At 46.2% G+C, this 19,697-nt stretch overlaps 2 protein-coding genes across 2 annotated transcripts in view; both read right to left on the bottom strand.

Moving 5' to 3' along the window:
* Positions 1–9,466: 9,466 nt before the first annotated feature.
* Positions 9,467–11,914, bottom strand: HSPA2 (heat shock protein family A (Hsp70) member 2). Its single transcript, XM_050334940.1, has one exon. It carries the CDS (start codon positions 11,758–11,760, stop codon positions 9,856–9,858), a length of 1,905 nt encoding a protein of 634 aa, XP_050190897.1. The 5' UTR covers positions 11,761–11,914; the 3' UTR covers positions 9,467–9,855.
* A 1,915-nt stretch (positions 11,915–13,829) lies between these two features.
* Positions 13,830–19,697, bottom strand: part of ZBTB1 (zinc finger and BTB domain containing 1) — a 28,697-nt gene continuing 22,829 nt past the window's right edge. Inside the window, exon 3 of the mRNA XM_050334939.1 lies at positions 13,830–19,694. Coding sequence (XP_050190896.1) covers positions 19,658–19,694 — 37 coding nt within the window. The 3' untranslated portion in view covers positions 13,830–19,657. The remainder of the gene's footprint in view (positions 19,695–19,697) is intronic.

Below are 19,697 nucleotides of genomic sequence, written 5' to 3'. Positions count from 1 at the left end.
GGAAGGAGAAAATTCCACTCCTGTGTCTTCAAAACACATCTCAGCTGGCTTCTCATACCAATGGATGAATGACTGTCCCTTGGTCACTGTGCTCCCTGGCTGGGGCAGAGGGATGGGCAGACCCTGCCCACCCATGGGTCCTCCTGTGGCCCTCAGGTTCTGCTGCAAAGGCAAACATGTGGACAGCAGTAACAGGATGGAGCTGGGAAAGGCAGGAGACTCACAGATAGCATGGTGCTGCCTGGGAGGCTGCCATCAGTGAAGGGGATAAGGTGACACTGTTTACGGCCGTATCCTGGTGACCGTCTGCTGTCCCCTAGGAACAACAGATCCCGGCATGCAAACCCCCCTTCAGCCTCCTCTGCACATGAGACTCATGGCCAATGTCCTCTGCTCCTTCCCAGCCCTGCTAAGCAGCTTCCCTGGGTAACATTTTAGTCCAAACAGGGAAAATTAGGTGTTTTCCATGAGATAACATCTCTACAGCCATTTGTTTAGGTTTACTGTGGCTTGGATGGTTGGAAGCTGTGGAGGTTTTCCTGGTTTTCCCAGGACCAGTGGCAGTGAGGGCAGCTGGTCCTGGTCCCTCAGTTATGGGCAGTGATGTCTGTACAGCTCTCTGGATGTTAAGCATACTTTAGCTTTGGACTTACCAGGTCACAAAGTCCCTGTGCGAGCCATCAGCTCCATATTGGGAAGTCGCACCTGGAAATTATTCCCATCTGCTAAGGCAGGTCACTTTAGGGCATGATTTTGAGGTTTGGAATCTTCGGGATATTGTGAAGCCTTTGCTTTTGCGAGCAGAGAATCTCTCCCACATCCTTCACAGCGGATCAGTGTCGTGGATAATGGGTGCTGCTTAGATCACACCCAAAATTGGTACAAGTTATGTTGACAAAGGCACTTTTTATCAATCAAAGTCAAGTCCCCATGAAGGGTGAGGTTTCATGTTACAGCTAACACAGCCTAAAGGCCAGTTATTGATGGAAGAAGCATTCTTGCCCCCATCATTTATCTTTGTGTTGATTATGTATCTTCTCTGACCACACAGCAAGGCAGCTCCCTAAACTGTCAAAATAGTCATGCAGCAAAAAATAAATGAGAATCGTTTCTGCTGAGTTAGCATTTAACATCAGTCCATGGTGGAGTCAGAGAAGGGCCAGTGGAGATGCAGATAAATATGAGGAGACAAGGACAGAATCACACCTCTCAACAAACCAGGTCAGCTATAAGGTGAAAACCAGCCACAACCTAAGAAAATATTGCTTCACTAGGCCAGTGTGTCCTCTGAAAGGATGAAAATACCTGACCTAAGACTTTTAGACAGATCAGTTCAGTAAGACAGATCAGTTCCTGTGCTTTCACCTCTTAAAAATGGCATCATTCATTTCTGCAATAGTTTCCAGCTAAGGAATATGCTCCTGAAAACAACACTGAGGTGTTCAAGACCACACGGGAAGAACAAGTGATCAACGCAATGTGGGGGAAGAAAATTTCCACAAATCAACCTGTCCCTAACCTCCCCCATTTCCAAAGCCTTCCAAACACTGCATCTGTTCTCCTGTAGGTGCTCTTTAAAGGTTTATCCATGCAAGCACAATCAGTTCATGGATAGCTAAGCAAGAATCTCAAATCAGCCTGAAAAACTCAGCCCTGGCTCTGTTCTGTACAGCCATCTCTCTCTTTTTATTTTGACGATCGTACTGTGTATGTTGTGTTCCCTGTTGCTATTGCCGGCTGCCAAGTACATATCCATGACTTGGCAGCCAAGTTACATATTTAAGAGGATGAGAGAAGCAGGTTTGGGAACAACCTCAGATCTCATCCGTGACAGCCAGGCAGCGCTTATAGAAATAGGCTCAGGGGAAAGGGGGACGTATGGAACTGATGGCTCATCAGCACCTTTTTAGAGAGCGGGGCTGTCATCAGCCCCAGGAGACCATCAGCCCACCGTGGCTCCAGTAAAAGTCATGCTAAAAGAACTGGCAAAAGCAAAGGATGTGTTGCAGATACTCAGGGGTACCCGTGCTAGCGTTTGAGGTGCAGGAGGCAGTGGAGACAAACCTTCGGCTGTACTGGAGTTGGGGGAAGACTGTCACAAAAAGATGGGGAGAAACTGAGAATTACCTACATCGAGGACAACCACGGAAGCAAAGACTGGGACTGAGAGCTAAAGACAGAGATGGTTAGGCAGGTGGGGAATGCCTGGGAATCAGTGCAGCAGACAAGTGAACCAGGGGAAAATGAAGACAAATCCAGAAGGCATTTTGGAAGGGAGGGACAGAACTGTCTCTGGCCCTGTAAAGGGGGTAGGACAGACATCAGTGTTAGAGAGTATAGCCACTCACCATAACCGAGATGCCTCAGTTACTAGGAGAGGAGATCTGGGATACTCGGATGCAGCACTGTGCTACCCTTAACAAAGCGCCTGCTGGAGGAGATCAGTCCAGGTATTTCATGAGCTAAGGCTGCAGAGGGGAACATCCCACCTGTCCTGGTGGCCCAAATGAGTATCAATCTGGGAAAAAAAAATTAATTAAAAGCCTGACATTGTGTAACAAAGGCGAATAGAGTCAGCTGCATCCACGCTTCAGCCTTCCAAAAGCTGGAAGCTCTAAAACGAAACACAAGATTACAAGAAATTAAGGTGCAATGGTTGAAACAGTGAAGGCTGTGAGAGAAGCTGATTTCCACATGGACTTCAGTCACAGAATGCCAGGCAAACCACTCCAACCCACATTCAGCCCCAATGTCCATAATTTCATGCTCTCCTCTTTCTGAGACAACAGCCTGGCTTCATAGAAGTCTGAAATGCAGGATTCAGTCTCCACAGCTGTGACTGAACGAGAAATCTACTTTGAACAGTCCAAGAAGTGCATAACACTAAGCTCTGTGAAGAAAAAAGCTCCTTGGCATTTCCAGTGGAAGACCCCACAATATACACATGGCATTCGGCTTTTGCTGATTTATCACCTTCTTTCTGTGGGAACTGTGCACATTTCAGGATTGGAAAGCTATGGATAATGGATAATGTTGTGAAGCATTCAGGATGTGATCGTCATGGCATCCACAGGCAGCATCCTAAGCAATGATTCTTCTTTAGAGCTGGGGCTGGACAGCACACGGTAAATAATGTGTATGTTGAACCATGAAATACTACTTAGAGCATACACTGCCCATTGTGGGCAATGACTGAGGCAGGTGCCCTGCAGAAGAAAAAAAAAAAGTTAAAAAACCTGTTAGTGCATAATTAAAAACTGGGTTATGAGGCATAAGCACAAAGAAAGCAAGAAAAAGGCTTGCTGCAATTGTCATAATTCTGAACAACTGACCTTGCATCCTTAATAGGCTTCTTTTAGTGTTGTTTCTTGTGGTGTTTGTGTGTCCATGGGCGTCCCAGTAGCTGGAAACACTCAAAGTATGTATATGTACCCATTCTTTAGGTATATCTAATGTTTAATTTGGATATCACACCCAGAAAATAAACACATGCATAAACTCAACAAAAATATCACTGACTCACCATCCAGCAATCCACCTCTTCTCTGCCTCTTGTTTCTTCCTGCTGTGTCAAGCTTCTGCCTTCCATACCCACTGTATTAATTTCCTCCTCTTCTCCCAGGGGCAGTTAAATGTCAGCCCTGTTTTCTCTGGGAATATTAGACTCCACGTGTGCTCACTACTGTTTGTATTGGACACACAAGTACAGAATTCAATTTCACAGTAGCTAATACTGTCCATGACTAGGCCATTTACCTGCCAAGCACTCTGCCTGCTCATTAAAAACAGGATCATGCCATATGAATGGAATAAATACTGTCCTTAGGCACAGTACTGTGAACACTGGCGTGGCATTTTTTGCTTCAGATTTGTGTGACATTTGAACCTCCTAATTCCTTTGTTCTCAGCAATTTGCACTGTTTTCACATATCAACACTGCTGCAATTCAGTGCACTCCTTGGATCACCCAAAACAAAGGGAAATTAGGTAGCTTTGTAACTTCTGGAGAGATGGTGTGTCCACCTCACATCCTCATCTTCCCGGGACACCAGCACCAGCCATGCCCCAGAATCAGAGCCCTGTGGCCTCACAGCTACATCCACAGCAGCAAATTGGCTACAGGTGTTTGAGAGGCAGAGGCAAAATTAGCTCCTGAGCCCAGACCAAGGGTCTAAGGAAACTCAGGATGCAACAACTACCCAGCAATCCTCACAGGCACACAGGCTGCTTTTGAAACGCCAGAAAAAACAGCTGCACTTTCTTCCACTGACATCCTCGTGCAATTACTCCCTCTGTGTGGTGTTATCAGGTGAGATTATTAAACAGGAGCAGTTGTCAGCCCTTTAGAATTAGGGGGAAAACTGTGAAAACTTAGCATAGAAGTACTATAAACAAGATCTTCACTATTCAGATCTGTGAGCTTTGAAGGAAAATATGGCATTAGAGAACTTTAGTGCATTAGAGAGATTTTTAGCTTATTACAATTTTTAATTTAGTTATCTCCCACCTGTAGTGCTGGGGGTAGGACTAAGGACTCACTATCATCAGTTGTCTTTAACCAGGCTGTGTTGGTACATTTGCAAACATGTGAATGAGGTCTGAGGCACAGAAATAAGGACTCTGCCAAATGAGAAATAAACGTGGTTTTGAAAGAAATACGTTTCCATTTTCAGATACAGCCTGTCAAAAAGAAATGCTGCTTTCAGCTATGACATGTGATTTCTAGACTGTCAGAGTCACTGTGCAGCAGCTCTTACAAGGATTGACAGAAGGTATTTCGTGATGCTTGCCAGTGAATATAGCAAGCCAACTAAGACCCCTGAATGCGTGGGGGTTTCTATAGAGTCCTGCCTGAAGTACACAGCATTGCCACTTCTGGAAACGTTTTTGTCTCCTCAATCCTGTTCCAAACAGATTTTAACTCCTGACCTGCAAATCATTTGGAACCATAACATTTTGAACAGCTCCAGCTGTGAGGGTACAGGTGCTGCTACCTAAGCACGGGCAAGAATGACCTCACACTTCTTGGCCCAGGATGCAACAGAAATCTGTCAACTTTTGCTCAGGCCAACACGCAAAAAACAATTCCTGAATGGTGGGAGAAAACATCTTTAGCAATGGAAAAGGAGCACACATTTCCTATACTCTTGATTTTGTTTAAGACTACAAACAAAAGTGTTGGCTCTCAGAGGGAAATTTCTCCTCTCTCTAAAATCCCTGGCTCGTGCTGTTATTGGGATGACAAGAGGAACCAGCTTGTCTGTGTCTCCACCCTACTGATGAAGGAGAGAGTAAAGGCAAATGGGTCATGCAAGGGTGGATCAGGGGGTTTTAATACTGCTGTTTCATATGTGGAAGCGAAATATGTTGTTGCATCTGGAAATGCTGGCCTGCCCAACTCTATAATCAGCACGCTGCTGCAAGCAAAATCTGCTCTAGAGGCAGGCCTATGCCATAGGCTTCTGCCTGCATAAATATGTGGATGAGAGTGGTGAGGAGATGTGATACCTGACCCACATAGGTGTGCTAAAGAGGCTTTACTAGCATAACTTGTTTCGCTGTGGGGTAGGGAGGGGTGATAACTTTTCCTGTGATGAACAATTACAGAACATAATTTCGCTGCTGTAAGAGCATCCACATGCTTTGCTGGTTTAATATCACAGGATTCCCCTGTGCCAAGGTACAGTGTCCCTGAAAGAGCTGAGATTAGACCGTGGTACTCTCTCTAAAGGGACACAGAAAAGGAAACTCAAGCCAGGCACAGGGCCAGGCAGGAGAAATGAGGAACACCTTTGAAATAAGTAGAGCTTGGAGTGCTATTACCTTGCAACACATTGACAGGACTGAAAAAGGGAAGTTTAAAATTAAGCACGCACGCTATGTTATTTAATGTAAGTGCCAAGACTGGAAATGTGAATCCCATGAACATTTTTTCCCCTTTCTTCCTGTTCCTCACAAGTATCCGCAGGAGTAGCTCACAATGGGGAAGACAAAATTTATGGTGCAGTCCTGAGATCCTTCATCTCCTTCCTTGGCTGCACCCCACAGAGCCCCAAAACCTTCAAGGAGAACCATTCAAATAAATGACAGGCAGCTCCCAGGAGAAACGCTGCCCAGCCTGCAGGGCTCCACGCAGTGTCTCCCGAGAGATAAAAGGAAGGCTGCTGGGATGTATTCATTCCTGCCTTTAAGATGGTATCACAAGGGATGAGCAGGGCTGCAGCCTGTCTGCTCAGTCCTCTGCAGAACTTCAAACAGACGCTCCGGAGGCGGCGGGGCACGGGCTGACTCACCCGGCCGGCTGGGTGGACACAGCCTGCCCAGGCACGTCTCAACTTTCCAGCTGCCGAGTGGGTTGCCCTCAGCCACCTCCCTTGTCCTCAGCTCCCTCTCCGAGGGCTCTCACATGGCACGTTATTTTAGTAATGCTTTCGGCTTTGTCTTTTCTTGGCTCTTCCCCCTCCCCTGCAAAGCGAGGAACTGCAGGGCGACCTGCACCACACACGGGAGGGGTGGCTTTGCATCACTCCACACCTGGATGCACCGTGAGCAAGGTGCTAAGGCACTTAAGGGGTTTAATTTGGGTGATTAAATTCTCCAGTATTAATGCTACGGGTGTTCCTCCGTTGGAGACAATACCATCCAAACTCAATCAGCAAATATATGGGGCCATCAAAAATTAATACGGCAGTTGCACAAGCGCTGGGAAGTTACAACCACTTTATATTCTTCCTGTGGGCTTTATCTTTCTTGCACAGTCCTGTTTGAGAACAGCAAAGTTCAGAAGCCCAGGCCCCTGATTCTGACAGGAGCAGCTGGCTTTCCCTGTGAGTCAGGACAGTGCAAAGGATGAGAGACACTGGCTGTGAAAGCAATGAAACTGCAGATTTTAGACAAGATTATTTTCCTGGCATTGCAAAATTCATTTCAAACATGCAACTACTCCCCAGAATGACACGTACACACCAAATGCACCTATTTGCAAATGAGGAGCAGCATTTGGGAAATTGACTTTACTTCTTTAAGAAACTGCAAGGGGGTGAAAATACAGACCCACTGGATCCTGTCAGTGGTAAGTTTCCACTAACAGGATCAGAGTTCACTCCATGGTAACTACACTATACTGAAAATCAACTCAAAGTTCTTCTTTGTTTTATAAACTAAGGGAATGAATGCAAGGAATCCAGCTCTGAGCCCTACAAGTTTTCTGCCTCTTGCGTTCTGGGGGGTTGTTCACATACTTGAAAAGCTACTCTGTGCCTCAAGACTTCAAATCTTTTCCCAAGCATGTAAGTTAGCAGAAGTTTCCAATCCTTTACATACCCCACACACGGTCTAGGTGTGTCCAACCAAATAATATTCCCTTTGTAGAAAAAAATAAAATAATTATTTCAGTGTTACCCTGTTCTTGTCCTCAGCCCTTGGGGTAATTTAACCATCTGGACAGGGACTCCACTGTTTTCCCTGCCTGCCCCACTGCTGAAACAGGCACAGGGCAGCAGTGGCCGAGGTGAGGGGAAGGACAGACGGCAGCACAGGCGTGTGACAAACTGCTGTGCACATTTAGCTACATTAGCCCTGCAGTACACTTAAATAACAAAAAATTGTGTTTAATAACTGAGAAGCGACGCTGAGGAATGCAAACCAAGGGCTGAAAAGTAAAGGAAACTATGCAGCAAGAGCAATTACCAGTTGGTTAATAGAAAAAAAAAAAGTTAACCTGCATTTACAACGAAAATGGGCACCACCTCTTTCTTATTGTCATCCCAGGGTAGTGGGATTTCAGTCAGGAAAAAGCGTATCTGACAGAGTAGTACATTTTGCAACAACAGCTTTTCACCTATAGATAATGTCATCCTATTCATAAATATATTTACCTACTAGTTCCTAGCTAAGAAAAAAAAGTCACAGTATGTTCTCATTCTCAGGGGTCCTTTAAATGTCACAGCCTGGAAATTAAGAGGCTGGCTGCCAGAAAAATGCTGGGTACCTGAACACCAAGAGCATCCAGCCTGACTGCAGCCTTCAGAGATCTCACAGAAGCTCTCAACAGCTGCTGAAGTTGCTGCAATTGACTTCTCCAATCTCACTGCGACAGCACTGCCGTTTACCTACAGACCATTCAATAAACCTGAAGTGGTTTTGAACCACTTGCAACAACAGCTGATCCAACAAGCTTTTTACAAGCCCCACATTCCCCCCACGACGACTGTAACCCCCACCTGTAGCCAGTGAAATAAAAACCCACAGACAGTGCCCTGGAAAAAGAGCTGAGAGAAATCCACGTCGTAAACCCGTGTCTTACACCTGTGCTGATGATTAAATACTGAACAAGTTTATTTTTTGTCTGCCTTCTTATCGCAAAATATTTTTGATAGATTTTCTTTTTGAAATATACATCACCTACAAGTTTAAGGAATCAGAGTCCTGAAAGTTCCTTGCGGCAGGGAGGGCTGGCGGGGCAGCACTCGCCGTGGTTCCCGGGACACCAACACTCCCACACACAAACGAGCAACAAACCAAAACACGGCGGCCGATTCCCTCCAGCTGCCCACGGCTCCGCAGTTTCTTCCCTTAAAGGACAAGCCAGCCCGAAATGTGCGTGCCATCTCAGGATCCTCCATGAGAGCTCATTAACTCGCAGCGCCTCGGACTCTGAAACGCTGCCTGCAGAGTTTTGTTTTTTCTTGTTTTTTCCTTTTTTTTTTTTCTTTCTTAAACAAATGAACAACTCTGCAGACAGTTTGCAGCAAAGTCAGGCAAGTTTAACTACTACAGATTTTGCCTATTCTATAAGTCCAGCATACTGGTTTCTTACTCAGCACTCCCAGCTCTGGGGGCGTACTCCCCAGCTTTACTTTGACTGTCTTAAAGAGGGGGGTAAAACACGTTCAGTAAAGTATTGAAAGCTCAGAATGCAGACAAGCAACCCAAGAATAACTCAGCACTTTGTACAGCTGCCCACAAACCGGTCTCTGTTCTATCGAGCCCCAGCACCCGCCAAGCAACACTAATTTCTGTTCTCCTCATTTCCCCACTGTTCTCCCCCAGCCCACGCACACAGCCACCATTCCCGTGCCGGGCGCTCCAGCCCCAGACACCATTTGCGGGGAAGAGCAGGTCCTGCCCCAAAACAGCACCCGCACCTCTGGGGAAACTTTTCCCTGCCGCGGCAGTGCTGGGGACCAGCAGGTTTTGGGGGCTGTGACACCAGCACCCTCCCCAGCTCCCAGCCCAGGCTGGGCTCCCCTCGGGAAGCCCCCGTGCTCTCTCCCACTGCCCCTCGGGGAGCACCAGCCACCCCTCCGAGCCCGACATCCCCCCTGCTCCACTGCCACCACCCTCGTCACCCAGCAGGGCAGGTCCCAGAAGCCACAGACACTGCCAGGAAAGTCCTTTCTCACCTCAACCCCCTCACCCCCCCACCGGCTACTACCCCTTCACAGAGCGGAGAAAAGAGGATAGATTTATGCTTTAAATACATTTTATTTATTACCAAAATTTCCAGAAGCCGAACTGGGCATTTTCTCTTTTAATCTTCTGTAAAGATTATCATGCATAACTTGAAACTTGTCAACTGCAACAGTCAAGTGGTTACTTTAAGAACAGACAGAGACAAACATCCAGAGTACAAACAGCTGTATCTGAATTAACAAAATTTGGCTATTACTAACCTTATAAAGCAGGACGTGCCTTCCCTCTTATCAAAACCAAGCTGACAGATCTGCCTTTATACACACCCAACAGAATAAACTCTGTTATCGGTAAGGACGTTTTCCTTAAACGTTAGAAAAAACAACAACAAAGCAAAGAACGGAGTGACTGTCCATAAACCAGTCTGTCCTTCAGTCCTCTTTAATCTACTTCTTCGATGGTGGGGCCGCCGGAGCCGCCCGCCCCGGCCCCTCCGTCTCCCCGGTACAATTTTGTGACGATCGGGTTGCAGAGTTTCTCCAGCTCTTTCTGCTTGTGCTCGTACTCCTCCTTCTCAGCCATCTGGTTGCGGTCGAGCCAAGAGACCACCTCCTTGCACTTGTCGAGCACTTTCTGCTTGTCCTGGTCGCTGATCTTTCCCTTCAGTTTTTCGTCTTCCACCGTCTGCTTCATGTTGTAAGTGTAGGACTCGAGGGAGTTCTTGGCTGCCACCCGATCTCTGTTTGCTTCATCCTCTGCCTTGTACTTCTCTGCCTCTTGCACCATGCGGTCGATGTCGTCCTTGCTGAGGCGACCCTTGTCGTTGGTGATGGTGATCTTGTTCTCCTTCCCCGTGCTCTTGTCTACAGCGCTGACGTTCAGGATACCATTGGCGTCGATGTCGAAAGTGACTTCGATCTGGGGGACTCCTCGGGGTGCTGGGGGGATGCCGGTGAGGTCAAACTTGCCCAGTAAGTTGTTATCCTTCGTCATGGCCCTCTCGCCCTCGTACACCTGGACAAGGACGCTGCTCTGGTTGTCTGAGTAGGTGGTGAAGGTCTGAGTTTGTTTGGTGGGGATGGTGGTGTTGCGCTTGATGAGAGCAGTCATCACTCCTCCAGCTGTCTCGATGCCCAGGGACAGAGGGGTGACATCCAACAGCAGCAGATCCTGCACGTTCTCAGACTTGTCTCCCATCAGGATAGCTGCTTGCACTGCAGCACCGTAAGCCACAGCTTCATCGGGGTTGATGCTCTTGTTGAGCTCTTTGCCATTGAAGAAGTCCTGTAGCAGCTTCTGGATCTTGGGGATACGAGTAGAGCCACCCACCAGCACAATCTCCTGGATCTGGCCCTTGTCAAGCTTGGCATCACGCAGAGCCTTCTCCACCGGCTCCAGGGTGCCACGGAAGAGATCAGCATTGAGCTCCTCGAAGCGGGCACGAGTGATAGAGGTGTAGAAGTCAATGCCCTCGAAAAGGGAATCAATCTCAATGCTGGCCTGCGTGGAGGAGCTGAGGGTGCGCTTGGCCCTCTCACAAGCCGTGCGCAGCCGCCTCACCGCCCGCTTGTTGCCAGCGATGTCGCGCTTGTGCTTGCGCTTGAACTCCTCCACAAAGTGGTTCACCATGCGGTTGTCAAAGTCCTCCCCACCCAGGTGGGTGTCACCAGCTGTGGACTTCACCTCAAAGATCCCATCCTCGATGGTAAGGATGGACACATCGAAAGTGCCCCCTCCCAGGTCGAAGATGAGCACATTCTTCTCTCCGGCCCGGGTTCCTTTCTTGTCCAGGCCATAGGCGATAGCGGCTGCAGTGGGCTCATTGATGATGCGCATCACGTTGAGGCCAGTGATGGTGCCGGCGTCCTTGGTGGCCTGGCGCTGGGAGTCGTTGAAGTACGCCGGCACCGTGATCACGGCGTTCTGCACCTTGCGCCCCAGGTAGGCCTCAGCGATCTCCTTCATCTTGGTGAGCACCATGGAGCTGATCTCTTCTGGGAAGAAAGTCTTCATCTCCCCCTTGTACTCCACCTGCACCTTAGGCTTGCCGCCCTCGTTCACCACACGGAAGGGCCAGTGCTTCATGTCTGACTGCACCGTGGGGTCATCATACTTGCGGCCGATGAGGCGTTTAGCATCGAAGATGGTGTTGGTGGGATTCATTGCCACCTGGTTCTTGGCGGCATCGCCGATGAGCCGCTCGGTGTCAGTGAACGCCACATAGCTGGGCGTGGTGCGGTTGCCCTGGTCGTTGGCGATGATCTCCACCTTGCCGTGCTGGAAGACGCCCACGCAGGAGTACGTGGTGCCCAGGTCGATGCCGATGGCCGGCCCTTTGGCAGACATGGTGTCGGCTCTCTGCTCTGCGCTCCGCTGCCTCTGCTGTGCCGCCCCCTCCCGCTCCCGCTGCCGCCGCGGCGCGATATGCCGGGCTCGCGCCGCCGCCGCCGTTTTTATAGCCGCCGCCGCCGCTTCTGGAACCTGCCAGAACCCTGACGGCCAATCCGGACGCCTCGCGAGCCTCCCGCCGGCCAATCGCCCCCGCAGCCCGCCCGGCAGCGCCCGCCCCCCGCCTCCTGGCCAATCAGAGCCGCGGGCGCGCGCCCAGCCGGCCCCGACCCCGCCCCTACGCCGCGATCCTTCCGGGTTTTTCCTCATGCGCCACCGCCCTCGGCCAATCAGCGCCCGCTCTGCGCGCTGGCCCCGCCCCCGCCGCGCGCCTCTGCTAGAAAGTTCCAGCGCGGGGCTGACGTTATGCCGATGATTGACAGCGGCACTGCCCAATGGCGGGGCGGGGGCCGGGCTGTGGGGCCGCCCCGCCTCGCCCGCTCGGACCCGCGGGGCGCGGGGCTGAGGGGGCCGCTGGTTCGCGCCCGCTCCCGCCGCCCGGTGCTTGTCATTCCTGAGCGCGCAGCCCGGCGCTGGGGAATTTACCCTTATTTGGTAGCTGGGCGGCAGAAATTCCGCCCTCTCTCCCTCACAGACACAAACACCCCCTCTCTCAGCTTCTCCCCGCTTGTGCCGGGGCAGAGCGGCCGCCGCCCGCCCCCCGGGCGCGGAGACTCCCGAGCTGTCATGTCGGAACGCCCCACACACAAACACACGTACCCCGAGCCCTCCCTCCGCGGCTGAGGGAAGGTCCTGCCGAGCCCCGTTTTAGCCTTATTTCGGCCGAGCTTGGCGGGCTGACACGCCCCGGTCTCCGCGGGGACAGCGGGGCCGGTTTGTCCCCGAGCCTCTTGCCGCTGCTGAGGGGCTGCTGTGGGGGTGCACCTGAGGGCAGGGAATGGCACCGGGCTGTCCCCTCTCATCCCAGCACTAGAACTGTGTAAGGCACAGCTCTCCCCTGCTGCCCCCGCACCAGAACTCAGGGTGTAACCCACAGATCTACCCTCCTGTCCCGGCTCCAGGACTCAGGGAATGGCACCAGTGAGGGATTTGGGGGCCCTGTTGCTGCGTGTTCCTGCGCGGTGACCATTCTTGAAGCGCCTCCAAATTCTTGTCTGTTGTGCTAATGTGAGATGTCGTCACGGCTACGTTTAGCAAAAGCTATGGAGCTATTAACTCGGAGCCAGGAAAGTGCTTTGATGAAAATATATTAAACATGAAAACCTGCTGTGGTTCCTCCAAATTATTCCTCCTTGCTTTGAGACAAACACTGCAAAATATTCCACTTCTAGTAAGGAGGGCAAAGCACCATCCTGAGACCTTTTTTTTTTTTTTCCGGGTAGTCTCAGTGAGTTGCTCCTTTTCAGTAGCTGCTTTGTAAGCATTACTAAAAGTCTGCTGCCTTTAGACATTAGAAGGTACATGAGACAAGGATTAAATTCGCTGTGTGATTAAATCATGTTTCATTAGCTTTGTCCCCAGCCCTCAGCACTATGCTGCAGCAGGTCTCGTAGAAAATATGTCACAGCTTTTCCCAGAGTGATTTGTACTCACATAATTGTTACAGGCACTGGAACTCCCGATCAAAAACATCCTCGTTTCCATTAGTGTGTTTTTCAAAGCCTTTCTATAAGATAAGGGTTCCACCTCTTTTGTGTATCACGTGTATGTAGTTTTGAGGTGGAAGAGCCTCAATTTCTGACCATAAATATTGCATGTGCTTAAATAACTATTATTCTTCCACAGGTCATGGTCTTTTTTTTTTTCCCCACACGAGTTCTGACAGTTAGAGAAATCCGAAAGAAGTCAATGGAAAATGGAAACACTTGGCTGTCCCCACCTCCAACAGGAGCTGCTCTGTATATACTGTGTGCATATTTCTTTGATGGGAAGGGTGTCGGTTTCTCTTGTAGTTAGACCAGTAACTGATTCATCCCTGAACCATCTCTTCCTGTAATTCACTGCTACTTCATTCAGCTGATTGCATTATATGGAGCAGGGAGAAATGCCAGGGCAATACAAAGAGCGGTGGTTGATAAATTCCGTTTCAGCTGAAAAGCTGATGTTGTTTATTATTTGTATCCTTGTGAGGACTGTCCCTTAGGAACCCTAGTAATGCACAAGAACACTGTCGTGGTAGCTGCAGTACAAACTCAGACCTTGTTATTTCAGAGTAAAAAGAGGATTCCTGTCCCAAAAACATATGTACAGAAACAAGAGATGGAAAGAACAAATGGAGGAAGAGATAACACAACAATATTGATATTGTTGCACAATATGCAGTCTTTGCAGCAAAATTAGTTTGATGTCTCATTTAAGTATAGCTGTAATCTAACAGGTTTTATCAGATTTCATTAATTTAGCCCAAAGCTTTTACCTATGTTTTATCAGCCCAGGCACAAAATATGAGCTCCAGACAACACTTGTTTGGGGTTTCCTTGGCCCAATAACTAGTTTGGCCCAGGTATGGTTGTGCTGACACCCAGATGTGCTGATAACCTGCTAAAGAAATGTTTCCAGTGACTGGGTTGCTGCTCATGCTGAGAGTATTTCCTCGGTCCTGTTTATTTCATCACTTTAATTGTTTTGCTATAGAAATTTGGGGGAAAAGATCTTGAAGGAATGTATGAGCACACCATTTTAATGCCAGTGGTGTAAATGAGACACTTAAGGCCATTCTCAGGAAAAATCCAAAGGTCTGTGGACTAAGGCTACCGAATGTTTCATTCAGCCTGTTGCAGAAGTATTTCTTTTCCAGCTGACCGTGCAGGTGCTGTTTTTGTCTTACACAATGATATGTCCAGGTCTGAGCCGTCTTTTAAGCCTCCATTCCTAATCAGAAGTTCACGTGATGTTCTTGCCATTGTCTCTTACTGATGTCCTTAGAGAAAGTCCAGTCTAACGAGAGGGAGCAACCTCTAAAACCTCATTAGACTTATTCTCTCTTCTCAGCAGAGCTATTACCAGCCTGCTTTTTGTCAGCAGTTTGTGAACCAACTCATCCATGCAGTCATCCTCTCATATGGGAAGAGACACATGATTCTCTTTTATGTTGCTTCATATGCAGTCATGCTACAGGTGAGCCAAACCGACTGGTTCAGAAATTAAAGAGTGAGCTTTATGGGGAGGACTTCAGCACAAGTCTGATTTTCGCTTTAAAAAAACATTTGCTGTTATTCCCTCATCCTGAATCTGTGAGCTGTAACTTCCAGAAAAACCAGTCAGCACCTCTGGAAGTGGCAGGTGCCTTTCTGATCCATTAATTTGTGTTTAGGATCGATACTGCACCCCTGTCTCCTGTTTGGCCACGCTGTGTAATACACTGTAGGCTGTTGTCCATTACACCACCCAGCCAGAAATGAAGATGATATGTAGATTTCTTCAGTGAAGCAAGAGCTCAGTATCTGGAGCAGAACTGAGAACTCAACCCTTATCTTTATCTTGATAAAAGGAAATTTTTTCCCCACGTGTTTCATAAAGCACTGGAGTATAAAAATAGGACTGAACCCAAGTTACAGTTCAATCAGACATCAGCCACTCAGATCATTACGATAAAGTTGAAATGCAATCAATGGTCTGTTCAGATCTGACAGTCAGAAGACCTTAGACCTTAAATTCTGATATCCATTTTCCTCATATCCATTTACCTAGAAAAACTATCCAGAAAATTGCATAAGTCAGATTGTATTGGTGAAAATGAATTATTTTATAATACAGCAATCAGTTCAGAAAAGCCTAAGCAACTGCTGTTCTAAGAACGAATAACACTTTGTCATAATACCTTTTCATCACCGAAATTCTCCATCTTGTTTATATTTGCAAATGTACGCATAGTACTTGGAATTCAGACAAGAACTACCAGGGTATAAAATGACAAGATCCTTCTCACAAGGTGTTGCATAAAAAAATCGTATTTATGTGGAGGGAACTATGTAACTTATCTTGTATTTATGTACCTCCAGGTTTTGTGCACAGCTGCTCCTTGTTAATTTAAAAGGCAGCCACAAGACATGATCTTTCTTGAATAAGTGTTCCTTTGTTTTTGTGAATAACAAACAGAGTTCTGCAAATCCGTATAACATGTTTTTGGCAAATTACACAAATGCATGATTAGTACTATGGAAGTATTCAGAAGAGCAGAATATAGGGCACTGTAATTTTGTACTGCCAAACCAGGAGTTCAAAAATCATGAGTCAGATATCCTAAAATTATAAACCTAGTTTAAAATTATGAGCTTAAAAAACATATGTGGCTTTGTTCACCTTCTGGCTTTTTAATCTTTAGCATATGTTCAGATTACACTTTTAGGATTTTCCATGTAATTGGCAGATCCAATTTTTTTAAAATAAATAGAACAGCTGATTACACCATCTCACAACTGAAACCAGGCCGCCTCAGGTTGATTAGACTCAATAAAATCATGGAAGTTGTCAACACTGATTAAACTACTGCTTGATGTTTCAAGGAATAATTATTTTATAATTAAGTGGTTTTAAAGCGCATTTATTTACATAGACTTCTGACAGTTTGCTGAGGCATGATTAAAAGCTGAGGTTAGTATCACTAGTACTAACTAGATAAACTGGTGTGCTGTGCATTTAAGGGAGTCAGTTCTTTATTCCTTCCTGTAACTGCAGCCTCCTTTTCTTGCAGCCACTGCCAGCTCTACTGACAGTCATAAGCAAGTGACTTTAAAGCAGAAAGTTTGCAAGTAATCACAGAGTCAGATCAGAGAAGGACCTTAATAGGTCACTTAGTCTCATTTTGTGTTTAACCAAAATCTCCTTTCTTGCAATTTAAAGAAATTATTTTTATTCATGTTGACTGCAGGTATGAGAAACAGTTGTGCCGTTTTTCTTTGCAACCAGCTCTCATATATATGAAAATGATTGTGTTTTGCCTCCACCATCTCTTCTGTAAAATTACTTAAACTCACTCAGCCTGTGCTCACAAGGGAAGTTTTCTGTTTCCAGACATTCATTGTTTTCTTCTGGATTCTCTGCATGCACCCTGTATCTTAGTTTTCAAGTGCTATGATCAAAACTGGAGACATCACCAGCTCATGCCTCTGTGGTTCTGAAGGAGCAGATTTATACCCCAGTTTAGACATTTCAGTTTTTACCTTTATTTGCAACAGCAGGATGTTGCAGACTCATTTTCAGAATTTGATTGGGAATAACCCATTGATTCTTTTCAAGAGAAATTGAGAAGGCAGATTTAGTTTAGATGTAAGGAAGAAATTCTTCACTATGAGGGTGTGAGGCCCTGGCACAGGTCACCCAGAGAAGCTGTGGCTGCCCCATCCCTGGAAGTGTTCAAGGCCAGGCTGGATGGGGCTTGGAGCAACCTGGGATACTGGAAGCATCACTGCCTGTGGCAGGGGGGTGTAACAAGATGATCATTAAGGTCCCTTCCAACTCAAACCATTCTGTGATTCCATGCAATTAAGCCCCTGTTCCTTTACTTGCACGTCTTATAATTTCAGCTTGCACTTGTTCCTATTAAACAGTACCTTATGTTTTCAGATCACCAGGATTATTTTGAATTCTCATCTTATCTTTTAATGCACTTGAACTATGCTTGGTCTTGTTTGAAGATATTAAAAGGATATTCTATATAGTCCAGGGGGTGAATAAAGGAAACCGAGAATTTTAACTAGAACTGCTCTGATGGGGTTAAAACAACATACTCTAATTATTGGCAGTAACTGTAAAACTGGAAAATGATGATAAATCTTAAACAAGGGAAATGGTGTACTGTAAACACAGACAAAGACCAATACTTCATACTCAGAAATCAATACAGTGGGATTAGTCTCTCAGATTCACTTAAACACTGAGTGTAAGGAATTTTCGTAATTAAACTGTAGCGGTGCTGTAATATTTTCTTATTTTTTTATTTCTAAGATTATTTAATTTTTATTCATCTCCATTTTTCCTCGTCATTAGCAGGTGAATGGGAAAAACGCAGGAGCAGATGAAGCAGGTGGTAACTGGAACTTCACCCTGTTGCCAGGACTGTTATTAACTCAGGTATAAGATGGAATTAAATGAAAATAATAAGCAGATTTGTAAGATTATTTTATTAAAGATACTGTAGCAAAGCACAGAATAAGCTTTAAAGATTATGAAAACTAACTTGGAATGTCTTTACTGATAACTCTACATAGACTACAATTGCTGAGTTACAGAACAGTCACAGCCTGTTCTAGGTGTCCTACACTTTGTATACTGTTGAAGGCCTGTCTTTAGATGGTGCTGTAATATTTCCCTTCTCTGCTTCGTGGTGGTCCTACCATGCAGGTCCTCTCTGTTCTCTATGGAAAGGACATCCCATTTTCATTTAGATTTCCCACCTGTATTGTGCCTTCTCCCTGTAGAGTCCCCGGTGGTATCTGGCTTTGCCCAGATATTGAGTCTTCCCCTTTGCTCCCTAGAGCCAGTGGGGCAGAAGTGTCAGCATTCCAATACTGCACTGAAGGCTTTTAAAATGCCTATATTAATGTTTAAGATGTTATGTGTTAATAGAGCTGATGCCTTCAACATCTGTATGCTAAAACTTTGGGGGCTATGTAATTAGATTAAGCAACCACATTCAAAGATACCTGAACATCTTTTCTTGCATTTGTATAGCAACTTTATAAACTCAAAAAGAGTAAAGCAAGCACAGACACATGCCCTATACAAGCTGCAATACAGACAATATTGTACACACTTGGTAACAACAGTAATGAAAATGATGCCAAATATAAATAAAATTATAGACAGACTCTTCTTGAGATAACAGTTATAGTGAACAATGAAACATCCTTTTATAATCATGAGTAGAATTAGTAAGATGCGTAACTACAGCAGAATATAATCAGCATATTTAGTCTGCTTACATGTCTTAATTTGATCCACTGTTGTCTGGGGGAAGCAAAAGAAATTAGTATTTTTCTAATCCATGCTTGCTCTAATTTGAAGCATTTACTGCCTTATTGTTTTTTTCATTAGGTGGGTTTTTTTACCCATTAATTTAACTGGAAACATTAGGATTCCTAAGATGTTCAAATCTGAACATGAATGCCTGATTCTCCTCTTCAAGCCAGCTTTTGCAAGGCTTAGATGCAGAACAAGGTGCACCCTGTGCCTTGTGAAGATTATTTCACATTTATTCATCTCCTTGTTGGTAAAAACTTTTCACCATTCTTGTAATAAGACCAGAGCACCATTTCTTTACTTTCCACATACAAGCACTGTGCTTCGTGGAAGGTCCTCTTCAGCTTGCAAGTGATGATCATGGCAGCAGGGGGAATCAGGTCAGCTGGATCTCTCTCACCATCCTGTCTTTCCTCAGGGCCCCTCTGTCCTCAGTTTTTAAGATTTTTTTTCTCCTTTTACTCTTTTTCTCTTTTTTTTTTAACACTTGATAGTTTAGCATTGTACGTGAGTATACACTTGTAATGTTTAAACTAAAAAATCTAAACAGTTTTTGACAGCAGCTCTAAGAAGCCTCATTTCAGAAAAGGAGCACTCCAGCACATGAATAGCAAATTCTGCAAACTCATTTCAGTGCAGCCCTGAACACCTGGCATCTGCCTCTTTTGGCTGTCTGCTCCAGGAAAGACTTCAAATTTGTTTGTAACAGGTGTAAATAAGAGTCACAAGTAAGTAAGTTTTATAATACAGAGAAGAGTCCAAAACAACTTTTACTGCATGTTCTAATTTGACTGCTTTGGTGCCTTTTGCGATTGCTGCAGTGTGTCAAAAAAGCAAAGGTGGTGCCAACTCAGATCTGGCACACGTGGTTCTGAGTTTTATGAAATCTTTTGACGACCAGTTCTTCCTCATGTCTTCTTCAAACCTGGTTCTCTCAGTTGTTCAGAAGCTTAGAGGTCCCTATTTCACTACTG

This window comes from Myiozetetes cayanensis, unplaced genomic scaffold, assembly GCF_022539395.1.
Source record: "Myiozetetes cayanensis isolate MyiCay16 unplaced genomic scaffold, myiCay2020 scf6-25, whole genome shotgun sequence".
Classification (NCBI taxonomy): domain Eukaryota; kingdom Metazoa; phylum Chordata; class Aves; order Passeriformes; family Tyrannidae; genus Myiozetetes; species Myiozetetes cayanensis.
Note: the sequence above shows the minus strand (reverse complement) of the source record. Positions and strands in the feature narration are given on the sequence as shown.